The sequence below is a fragment of the Terrapene carolina genome, unplaced genomic scaffold, assembly GCF_002925995.2.
Source record: "Terrapene carolina triunguis isolate 2854851 unplaced genomic scaffold, T_m_triunguis-2.0 Scaffold17, whole genome shotgun sequence".
Lineage (NCBI taxonomy): Eukaryota > Metazoa > Chordata > Testudines > Emydidae > Terrapene > Terrapene triunguis.
The window spans coordinates 1,462,710-1,475,127 of NW_020664368.1; the positions used below are offsets into that span (position 1 = coordinate 1,462,710).

At 38.5% G+C, this 12,418-nt stretch overlaps 1 protein-coding gene across 8 annotated transcripts in view; it reads left to right on the plus strand.

Moving 5' to 3' along the window:
- Positions 1-11,959, plus strand: part of LOC112111215 (zinc finger CCCH domain-containing protein 13) — a 57,085-nt gene extending 45,126 nt beyond the window's left edge. For all 8 annotated transcript variants that reach the window (XM_026649386.1, XM_026649264.2, XM_026649235.2 and 5 more), the window contains 6 exons: positions 79-1,074; positions 4,133-4,642; positions 7,411-7,560; positions 8,370-8,570; positions 10,548-10,711; positions 11,752-11,959. In XM_026649386.1, coding sequence (XP_026505171.1) covers positions 79-1,074; positions 4,133-4,642; positions 7,411-7,560; positions 8,370-8,570; positions 10,548-10,711; positions 11,752-11,922 — 2,192 coding nt within the window. In that variant the 3' untranslated portion in view covers positions 11,923-11,959. The remainder of the gene's footprint in view (positions 1-78; positions 1,075-4,132; positions 4,643-7,410; positions 7,561-8,369; positions 8,571-10,547; positions 10,712-11,751) is intronic.
- Positions 11,960-12,418: the final 459 nt, after the last annotated feature.

A 12,418-nucleotide genomic window follows, 5' to 3' on the forward strand; every position in this document is an offset into this window, starting at 1 on the left:
TATGTACAGGATGCACAAAATGTGCATTCCCCCCCCCCCCCCCCGAACAATAAAAATATATATCTTTTCCACTTGTAGATGAGAAGCACAGGCTGCTAAGTCAGGTTGTGCGACCACAAGAATCCCGATCTCTCAGCCCCACGCACCTTACAGAAGACAGGCAGAGTCGAAAGCCAGAGAGAAAGGAAAGTTCAAGACGTTATGAAGAACCAGAGTTCAAAGAGAGGGTTTCTTCAGGAGATAAACAGAGAGAGCAGAGAGAACAAACAGAAGTCACTGAAAGCTCACGGACCAGGGTTCAAGAGAGCTTAGGACATCGCCCTTCTGAAGAACGAGATGCATCTGATAGAATACATGAGGAGAATAAGAAGAAAGCTAAAGTGCAGAAAAAGACCACAAAGAAGAAAAAAGATGATGACATCGGGGTGGAACGGTACACTGAGTCAACTGTAGAAGAGGGCCAGGTCTTTTCACCCAAGAAAGTTCCAAAAAAGAAGACTGTTGAGAAGAAACGTAAGAGGTCAAAGGGTGATTCTGAGGTTTCTGATGAAGAAATTGTCCCACACCATAAAAAGAAAAAAGGCCCAAGAACTCCCCCTGTAACAACAAAAGAGGAGTTGGTTGAAACAGTACCTGAGAAAGCTGTGGCAGTAGAAGCTGCTCCGAAAAGAGAAGACACAACATTTAGTGACTGGTCAGATGAAGATGTTCCAGAACGTGGTGAAATCATTGTTCCAGAAAGAAGCACTGAAGAATCCCACAGAAAAAGCCATAGACTGAGGGGAGAAAAGGTAGAAACCCCACATGTTACTATAGAAGATGCACCTCATCGCAAACCTGTGGATCAGAAGCGCAGCAGCAGTCTTGGTAGTAATCGAAGTCATACTTCAAGCAGACTTCGATCACCCTCCAATGAGTCAGCTCATCGCAGTGGAGATGACCAGACAGGTCGGAAAAGGGTCCTGCACAGCAGCTCCAGGGACAGAGAGAAAAAAAGCTTAGAAATCACCGGGGAACGGAAGTCTAGAATTGATCAGTTGAAACGAGGGGAACCCAGCCGCAGCACGTCTTCAGGTAATAAGATACTGTCTTTATAAGACAGATTTATATCATACTGTGTGAAAGTGAATAGACTCCACTTCCAAATCCTTCTAGCATGGCCTTAAGCTCTTGCTTTTCCTTTCATATCCAGTGAATCATCTTCTGCCTCCATAATAAAATTAGAGGGAATTGAATATTCCTTCAAATTATGATTTAAAACTCTTGGCATCAATAGGGATGGATTATCCCTTTGCTGAGCCTGGAATATTCAACAAGAAATAGCAATTTATGCTGTCAGAGTTAAAACATATTTGTGGAACTAATTAAACTTTTAAATTAGAAAAGCTCTTATGCTAACACAGAGCATAGTAGTAATTTTATTATATAAAATGTACTTTAACAATTATAAACAAATTGAAATTAAATTTTAATATTGAAATTATGCAATGATGTGCATGAAGTTAAATTTTACATGTTTCAAGGAGCTATGTTCAACATGGTTCCTGAGAGAAATTTGCAGTGAAGTCATTAGGTTGCGGCCCTTAATAGAAAATTTAATACAAATGAAAATCATCTTTGTCCTGAACCTAAATAATCAGTTGGAACTGAATTACTTAGCTTTATGCCTGTGGAGAGTGAGGAAAACAGGCAAGAAATTATTTAAGATATTAGGCCCCTTCATTGGAGTGCTACTGTTCTCATGAAACAAACTGGCTGTTGTAGAGCTCCAGCTTTCTTCTTGCTTCCTGTACTACATTATACATAACTTAGCAGTACTGAAAATGCTTTTCACCCACTTGGCAGATGGGGAACATTAGATGTTTATCTGATAGAGACATCAGTGGATGTTCCTCCATGTGAAAAGAGAGCAGGGAAGAAGCAAGAGCAGCCTGGATGTTGTCAGGACAAAATTGGCATGGAAGACATACATTTGTGTCCCATACTCTGATTTATTTTTTAACCCTTTCAGACGGCAAATAATTTTTATGTTGAGACATAGTCAGCAGTCTGAGATTGCTGCTGTGGAGTTGAAAAACTTGACCTGACCCCTGACCAGATTGCATTGTTTTTCAAGTCTTTATTTGTCTTCTTGTTTGTTTCAGGTAGGCTGTTATACTGAAAAAATTTGATCTTGCTCCCGGGGGGATGGTCTTTTAGTTAAACTTAATTACTAAACCATGAACAGAGGATTCAACCCTCTAGGATGTTAAAATATGTCCCCATATTATGTATCCTTATTTTATTTACAGATTCCATTTTAAGGTGAAATCTCCATTACCACCTTCTGTGGTGGTGTTTCTGTTGTCCAAATTATTCCCTATAATCTTCTGATGAAAAAATGTGGCTGTGACTTCCAGTTGTTTCCTCAGGTGTCTGGACAAGCCTCCGGAGTCTTCTCCTGCTCTTTCTAGTCCAGTTCGGTTCAAATTAGGATAATAATCATACCAAGCTTCTCCTAAAACTTCTTGATTTAGCATCAAGAAAATACATGGACTTTGTGCCACGCTTTACATACTTGAACATGTCAGGTTTATAAAGGTTTGCCATAAACAAAAGAAAGTATTTTTTCAGACAACGCACAGTCAACCTGTGGAACTCCTTGCCAGAGGATGTTGTGAAAGCCAAGACTATAACAAGGTTCAAAAAAGAACTAGATAAATTCATGGAGGATAGGACCATCAATGGCTATTAGCCAAGATGGGCAGGGATGATGTCCCTAGCCTCTCTTTGCCAGAAGCTGGGAATGGGTGACGGGATGAATCACTTGATTACCTGTTCTGTTCATTCCCTCTGGGGCACCTGGCATTGACCACTGTCGGAAGACAAGATACTGGGCTAGATGGACTTTGGTCTGACCCAGTATGGCCGTTCTTATGTTCTTATAATAAGATACTGTCAAGAACACAAATATACCCATATGAAAACATCTCAAAATAAACAGCATTTACACATGCTATTTAAAGTTATGGATCTTTAAATCCAATAGCAAGCTTTTTATAGGTAATGGTTTCCTTTAAGTGATACTGGACAAAATGGAATATTTGTTTTAAACTTTCAAGAAGCCTTTAAATGGTTTTGCAGACAATTGGGCAGCAGTTACTTGGTCCTCTGTCTCTGTCCTGTACTCTTGTTGCTGGGCAGTGGTTGTGTGTGATGACCTGACACTACTGTCAGTCTTTCTACTGGGTCTTTAACTTCAGTGGGGGAAGAAAGCTATACTGGTAGCTCTTAGTTAATAGACGTGCCAATCTTTGTAATTTGCACATGCATAGGACCTTTCATTTAAAGATTGTTGAGGGCAGATAAGAAATGTATAGAAAATATTTTACCTGCTGTGGAAATATGGCCGTGTCTGTTTGAGCAAAGCTGTTTTAACATTTCATGCAGTGCTACAAAGTACTTGTAAGTGAAGAATACAGTATCTGAATGGAATTGCAAGGGGAAATTAGGCAGAAACCATTGCTTGATTTGAAATGGCTGATGATTACAACTGATCAGGTCATTAGTTTTCCTCTTTTATGGGTTAGAATGCACCCCCCACCAACACACTATTTCCTAGAACCATGCTGGAGAATTGGTTCAGTACTGACTCGGGGAAAATGCCAAACTTCTTGCCACTGTTGGGTATATCCTGGAGGGCCCCAGTCAAATGTCAATCCACATCTTGCTTAAATTTGACATATGATGGGATTACAGAACAAGTTTATTTGCCAACCATGGCTTTACTGGATTTCAGAATGGCAAATTTTCAAAATGATGACACTTGTTTTCCCTTCTTTTGTTTCACATACAAAATACAGAAATACCTACAGTTTGATTTTAAAGAAGCAGTTTTTAGCTATTGAAAAATGGTTTTTTTTTGGGGGGGGGGAGGAAGGTGATAATTAAGAGAAGTCATGCCCTTGAATAAGGTCAAATACATAGAGGTGATTTTTATGAAGAAATCTTCATTCTGTTATTCTTGCCCTCAAAGGTCTGTTTTGACATCAGAGTCTGTAAAACTGTTTATGATATTTTTGTCTGTTTTGATACAGATAAATGTGTACTGCATTCACTTGCTACAGTCATGTCTCTTTAATATTTTATTCAGATCGTCAAGATTCAAGAAGCCACAGTTCAAGAAGAAGTTCTCCTGAATCAGATCGTCAGGTCCATTCCAGATCTGGGTCCTTTGATAGCAGGGAGAGGCTTCAAGAACGAGATAGACATGATCACGATCGTGAACGAGACAGAGAAAGGAGGGATGGAAGGCCGAGAGAATGGGACCGGGATGTAGATAAAGACTGGCCACGGAATCGTGACAGAATCAGAGACCGAGAGCGAGAGAGGGAAAAAAGAAGAGACTTGGACAGGGAAAGAGAGAGACAACTTCCTGATACTACTGAAAGAGACAGAGACAGGGACAGAACGCTTGACATTTCTTCTCAAACAGAGACGACAAAGCGCAATGAACCAAAACTGGACAGGGATCATGAAAAGGAATCTGATGGGGTTTGCCGGGATACTACAGCTTTGGAGAAGGAAAGGACAGAAAAGGACTTGGGAACTTCACAAGGATTTGAAGATGGAAATGAAGCTGAGAAAGTGGAGAGCTTAGAAGGTGAGATGTTCTGGAACAGAAACTAGTGTGTCAATTATTTTACGCCTTCCCCTTTTAACATAACATCAAACTACAGTAATTAGAATAATTTTCTACGGAAAGGTCACTCTCTGATATGTAGATTGGCTCCAGCTTTTCCACTGTGGAAGCAGGTACCCTGAGACATAATCCCTATGAGCAGCTTTTTTAGCATGTGCTTCGTTAATTGTGTACTTCCAAAGCAGTCTTGAGACAAATAAACATAAATGAGACAAGGTAAAATTTGCTTAGGCACCAAATTTCTGAATAGTCAGGTGGTTTAAAGAACAAAAATTCCCTTTTCTTCATCACCCCTTTACACCATTAGCCTTTTTCTCAGTGTGGGAGTTACAGCTGTGGAGGATATTGGTAAGAAGAGTTAAAGGGGAAAACTGTAGAAAAATAGAAAGCATTTTAGGAGAAGAAAAATTGATGACAGTCTTATATTTTCCTTCATTTTAAAAAATGTTGCATCATTAAAAGATGTCTCAATCATATTATTTTTTTCCACAGAGCCAGTTGCCAGAGAACTGCCGATGGTATAATTTTAAGATGTGTATAGTTCTTAGCATATAGATAGGTCTTGTCCAGGAATAACTTCAGAAAAGTAATTTTATTCAACACAAATAAAATTTGCTAGTTTTTCTGGCTCTGAAAAAATATGTGCTTGGTTTAAGAAACAAAGGTAATATAGACATGGGCAGCCACTTAAATCGAAAACTACATTTAAAACCCACTGAGGAAGAGCTGAACTAAGTAGCTTGAGTCTTGCCCTTAAGAGAGACTGAATTGTCTGGTTCATTATGAAGCAGGGAAAAACTCCATAACCTATTTGGAAAATCTAAAAAAGCAAGCACAAATTTGTGACTGAATAAGAAACTGTATTCTCAGTGCATGTTTCGTTGACATTCAATACATTCTTTCTGCTATGTTTATATTGTCCGTACCATCTCCCAAAGGATCACATACTTTCCTTCCCTAATTATTTTGTCACTCAGTTTTTCCTGGTTGTATTGTATTTTTTTTAGCAGTCTGAAATCTGTTTATATTTACCTTTTTTAATTACAGCATAGTTTTGTCTTAATTTATATCTTTTCCTAGACACAGAATAAAAAACAATTCACTTCCAGTGATTCAAAGCAAAATATTTCTTAAAATGGGAACTAAAACAAAAGGGTGATGCACATTCTTTCTACTGTTCTTTCTCCTGATTATTACCTAAGAACTTTGGTTGTTGGGTTTGAATTATGGCTCATGCACATTTTATGAAACAACATATGTGGCACACAAGGAGGTCATTCGACTTTTGAAAATCAGAAAATATCTGCTCTACTCAAGCATGTAGTTGAGAAAAAATGTGAACTGGTGTGTTCAGTAGTACAGTATTCATAGGGTCTACTAGAAAATAGAGGATGTATCATGAAAATCTGAAGTTTGTTATGCAAGTGTTGACACTGAAAATTATGATGAGATCCAGAGTGAAATTTAATGTAGATTCTAAAAATTTCCCTTTAGAGAGAAAAGAGTGTGTATCTTAGTACAACTTTCAACTCTGATGTTGGTGCAGCATCAGCTGTCTTGTTCTGTTTAGGCTACAGTCATTGTGTATAGGCCTAACATAAAATGTGTGAGGATTTAATTACTTAATTATGATTGTGTGTTGAACGTTTAATGTGTTTGCTTCAAGTGAAGACTTTAATGATACCAGAGATGCTGTGCTCCCTGCAAAGCAGTGACAGGTGTTCTGAGTAGTTAATTTACACTCTTACTATTGTCTTTCCCTTAGTTTTCTGCATTGATTTCTAATTTCTTAATGTACCAAGGGCAAACAAACTGTACCCTTGGATGCAGCTTCCACACAAGGAGAATTTCACTTCTGGGCGAAAAGGACAGGTGGCAGTATTTCTGCTACACTCTGCAAGGAGAGGGTATCTGTACATTCCAGCTCTTTCTTGATCAGAGTCCTGCTGGCAGAGGCCGCTCACTCAGTGGATTGAATCAGTACATCTCCTAGGTGCCCAGATCCAGAAAGTCTGCTCCGGCTCGTAGATGCTGTCTTTGAGGTGACTTATGGAGTGGATGGCCACCAGTTGGCTGTACACATCCTTATCTGGATTGTGGGAACCCATCTGGAGTGTGGGTTGCACGTGGGCGGTGCTGGTGCATAACTGCTTTGGGTGGACTTTCAATCCCAGAGGAGAGGCAGAGTCCCAGCCATTTCTCCATGGGCCGCAAGATGACCTAATTACAATAACTTATGACATCAGTGTGGTGTTTCTAATTCGAAGGATCAAATTTAGGGGTGATGTGTAAGGTAGTATAGGTTGCAAATTATCAAACAAGTGAAACAGAGATTAAGGGAACCTGGTGTAACCTTCTTCAAGCTCCTTGCTATAGCTTCTCAGAAAGGGGCTTGAAAGTGTAAGATACACACACCTACCTTCATGTAACTTACACCGCTTTCTGTATTCCTTTTAAATTTGATCCTGAGTATGCATGCTGCCTAACATTGCACAAGTAGAAATTGACTTGAGCCAAGTTAAATTCAAGGGTTTACTATCTGTCAGGTGGGAAAAATTATTTGACCACCCGCAGAACTGAACAGCTTCTATCAGTGTTGAATGTGCTTCCACAAGAAAGCTATCAGGTTTATTTGCTCAAGCCTATACATGCTGTAGCCTAGTTATCAGGATACTGAAATATTAAAAAATGACAGTTTTTAAGCTTGCAGTGCATGTCTGTTTCTGTAGGAGGAGAAGATGAGGCCAAGATAGATGATGTGCAGTCACTAGGGTCTGCTGCTGGAGAATATGAGCCAATCAGTGATGATGAACTAGATGAAATTCTGGCAGGTGATGCTGAAAAGAGGGAGGATCAACAAGAGGATGAGAAGATGCCAGGTAAAATATATAGTAAATCCCTTTTTACTAGTAGTTGAATGCAAAAATTGGACCAGTTGACTTAATGATAAGTATCTTTGTATCCCATTCGTTATTTTACTAGGGAACTGGTGTGTTTAAAAGGGACAGGAAATTTTAGAGATACTGTAATGGTTCCAAGATTCATATTTTTCAATGTATCTTAATGAATTGACTGCCTATCAACCTACCCAAAGTAGGAAAGGCATTTCATGCTAAATCCTGTGGGATATGTTCATGCTGGCTACAATATACCTGCTGTGTTAGACAAAAACACAGCTCCAGTTCTGTCCAGTAAATCACGTCTCCTTAAAGAGCAGATGTATTTTATTGCCTGCACCAATGCTACAGCAGAGAATAGCAGCCAAAGGTCTAATCTATACACCAATCAGTTAAATATTTTGAATCAGGTCCATTGTAGTGTGTTCTTAGTTGTACTATGATTTCTATGCCTAATGAAGCGACTATTTCCAGACCCGCTGATTCAGCAGAGCCCAAGCAGTCTCTTCATTAGGAGGTTTCAAGAATATTAAAAACAGAAATTGGGTTTTCTTTTTAAATACAAGCAGGAGACACAGATTTTGGAGGAATCCCTTAATCCAGTTTACCACCACCATCATGAGTTTGACACCATAATCTAAATTCTGAAGTACGAAAGAATTCACCTTTTGAGAGGGCTTCTGAACAATATTCAGCTGATTTATACTACCTTCAAGACACCAGATGAAGCTAGCCATTCATAATAAGGGATGATGATGTGATAGCTCATTCTCCATTGTATCTTTTTGCAGATCCTGTTGATGTAATAGATGTGGATTGGTCCAGTCTTATGCCAAAGCAGCCAAAAGAGCCACGGGAGCCTGGGGCGGCACTCTTAAAATTCACACCATGTGCTGTTATGTTGAGAGTTGGCATTTCCAAACGACTGGCGGGCCCTGAACTCTTCACCAAAATTAAAGAAACCTGCCAGAGAGTTTTAGAAAAACCTAAAGGTAATTCTGTTTCCCGCGGGGATAAAATTCCATCCCAGGATTAGTAAAGTGCCAAAGCCCTGGCTGGGATGATTTAGTTGGGGTTGGTTCTGCTTTGAGCAGGGGGTTGGACTAGATGACCTCCTGAGGTCTCTTCCAACCCTAATCTTCTATGATTCTATAAAGTGTCTTTGAAAAGAAAGAACTAGTAAGCATTATAGTTTCAAAATGCACATAGATTTTATGTTGATACTTGCTGGTATAAGTATATATTTGTATTATTGTAGTGGCTCCATTGATTTAGGTTGATTTGTGTTTACTTTTTCACCTATTCATATATATGGATCTCTTGCTTCTATTAGTGAATTGAAGTACAAAAGAAAGAAAACCCCTTTTGGGATTCTTGTTAGTTTATCCATTTTCTAGCAAGTGATGGAATTTAAATCTCTAGTCTTTATTTAGTTGGTTCCTCCCCATCTACTATTTACAACTGTTTCCTCTTAGGACCCAGGTGCTTAGCTGTGAAACATGCTCTTTGAGCAACAGCATCTGGTACCTTGGCAGACTCCTGGTTACAGGCAGGCTTTGAAGTTGCCTTTTGGTCTGTCATTTACTTGAGTTCCTGATTAGCCATCTGGATTGTCTTGGCAACTTCATTGTTATTTTCTTTGACCCATCCTTGATTCTGAATACTTTTTTACTTTTATCTTGTCTGAAAAATGTCCTGCTCAGCTTGGTCAAAAGATCACTTTGTAAGTGGATTAAAAAATGTGTCCCCGTGTCCCTGTTTGCATTCTGCCTAGATCTCTGCAGTAGCCTTCAAACCTTTATCTGTTAGACTTGTCCCAGGTCTCTTGCTTTTTACAGTGCCATATGTGAGACTTCATGTAAAATGCTCATGCTCTCTGCCAAGCACCAAATAAAACAGTTTTTGATATTTAGATGTCACTGAATTGTACCTAAGGCCATGGTTTTTTTCTGTAGTATATCACATTGGTCTTTGTAACGTACTTTTTCGGTCACACTGTTATGCTTTAATATGTTATCCTTTTGTTTTTACATTAATCAGAGGTGGGTTTGGATACATCCTCTCCTTTTTATTCTTGGATTGATGGCAGTGTTATCTGGGTTAGAGGTTGTGACCTAGAAAAGAGTAGAAAGAAGCTCAGGTCCAAATTCACACTTCTGTGATTCCCCCAAGAAAAAGCAGTGGCAATGGGGCTGGCCTAATTGTTTTGCTGCTGCTGCCCACTGACACTTCTGGCAGAGATATTATACAGAACATAGAGGAAGTATTAATGCTTCCATTCCAAATAGCATTAACAGGGTAGTTTTTGGGGGGTGGGAGCGACTCATAGGAAGAGTGTGCTGGTTAGAATATCTATTTCCTGACTTGTTCTCCATGGTTCCTGGGCACCTTTTTGCCATCCTTTTTGCAGAGAGAGAAGTGGCAACTGCACTAAGGAAAAGGGAAATATTCTACATCTCACATCTGTTTAGCCACATCTGGCCCATTTTGATGGTGGTGTACCCATTGGTCATACACAAAAGGGGAACATAGGACTTTGATTAATGCCAACTTTGAACCCCCTTGTCTTCACACCCACTCATCTGATCATGGAGGAAGGCCATTCTAGAGCTGTGCCCAAGTTTTTAACCCTCAGTTATGACTGCCATCATAGTCCTTTCCCTCCAGTGCGGAAGGTGAAAGCACACTCATTCTAGACTCTTCTATTTAATGCTGCTCCACCAATCAGTGGAAAGGGTGAAGTGAGGAGCTGTTGTTTGTATTCTTCTCAGAGGTCAAGAGTGACCTTGTCTCCTATTTCCTCTAACACTGAGTTCAATTTTGGGCAAGAATTTTAGAAATAATACATGACTAGGGAGTCTGTAAATCATATGTGAGAATTTTTACCTTCAATAAATTCACTCTTCTGTGGGACAAAAAATATTTCACAGTCGGCAAAGTTATTCTTGTATATGCTGATCTCTTTGTAGATGCAGAAAATCTGTTTGAACATGAACTTGGGGCCCTGAACATGGCTGCATTACTGCGAAAAGAAGAGAGAGCAGGTCTTCTTAGTAACCTTGGTCCTTGCTGTAAAGCCCTGTGCTTTAGAAGGGATTCTGCAATTCGCAAGCAGCTAGTGAAAAATGAAAAGGCAAGTGCATGGATTACATAAAGCATTCAAAATATAAGAACATGAATTGTCTTTGCCTTCAAAATATTTCTACAATGATATAACCCTTTCTTCTGATATAGTTTACATGTTATTGCTGGTCTATTTTTCTGTTCTCACCTCCCTGCACGCACAAATAATTAGACTTGGCAGAATTTGATTATTTTTTTTTAAATTTCAGTGGATAATATCAGTGTTTATATTTAAGCATTTTTTTCAATATATATTGATTTAAATTTTCACAGTTGTGCAAAATTAAGGGAGTGGTCAGGTCAGACTGTAATTGGCAGCAGATGTTGACATTCACAAAATTGAAGTTTTATAACCGTTAAAACACAGGTTGTCAACATCACGTCAAAACATACAAAACGAATATCCTTAAATCAAAGTGATTTTTCAAGCAGCTTTTTTTCTTTCTTTTCCTATCTGTACTTTTTGATTATTGATGGAAATATTTTTTGTCTGTGTGCGGTGAAATCAATGTTTACTGACCAAAATCTAATGGAGGACGGACTTCCATTGGTATTAAGTGGTCATGGGATTTTTATTTTACTTTAGCCTAAGGGATTAATTTCAGATGTGTGACTAGGGGTGAGTGCTCCCTCGTATGCTAGATGTTATTTAAATTCCGGGAACACGCTTTTATAAAGGCAGAATATATAAATTAAAATAATTTAAAGAAATGTGGTTTCAGGGATGGTTTTTGAATAATCCCTTGATGTTTTTGGATTCTATAGGCTTTTGTACAAATAATGTTTGTAAAAGTATAGTTTTCTAGTTTAGGAATGTTACTAAATATTTGTTCCTGTAAAATGTTTTCTCTAAGGATTTGTCAGTTGTCACATGCTGAATTAGGTTTCCTGACTTTGCATGTCAATAGAGAAGGCAAAATGACTGTTAGAATTAATGCTAGGAGGAGCCATTTCCAAGCACATACGGTTATTATTTAATTATTGAGGGAGTCTAATATCTCAGCCCACTTGTCAAAAAGCCACTAATTTTTCTTTCTTCAATCCAAACAGGGCACAACAAAACAGACTTACACGAATTCCCCAGTAGTAGACAGTGACTTATTAAGGTTGAGTCTACGGTTATTTAAACGCAAGACTCTGTGCCAAGGTCCTGGGCAGGAAAAGACAGAAGATAGTAAACTTCCACAACCAAATATCCAGCAGGAAGTATGTGTGTCTTAAGCCAATGTCCACTTTGGAACTCCATCTAGTTTATCTCCCATCAGACATGTTGATATTTATACCCTTTGAACTTTTTGATTTGGTTGGAAAGCAGCTGTAAGACACTGAAGAAAAGACTGTTTTTACAGGTAATTCTATTATGTGTTTGGAGGGAATAATTAATAGTAAAAATACAAAGATCTTTGTTTTCAGTTCATTTCAACTTTTATAACATTGAATCTTACAATGTAACATATACCTGTTTTATGCATCAAGTGTAATAATTTCAAGATGTCCATTTTTAGAAGTCTATTACATCACCTGATATTAAAGGAAGAAGAAAACTGGCTGTGTATCTTTTTTTCTCCATTCTGAAATAATTTTTCATGGGACCAGTAATTTATATATTATTACAGATACTTAAAAACAATGTGACCGTCAACATGAAATCAAATCCAGCCTTTTTTAGGTAGCTCTGCATAAAGGCAACACATTTTTACCATAATGCTTTCCTAGT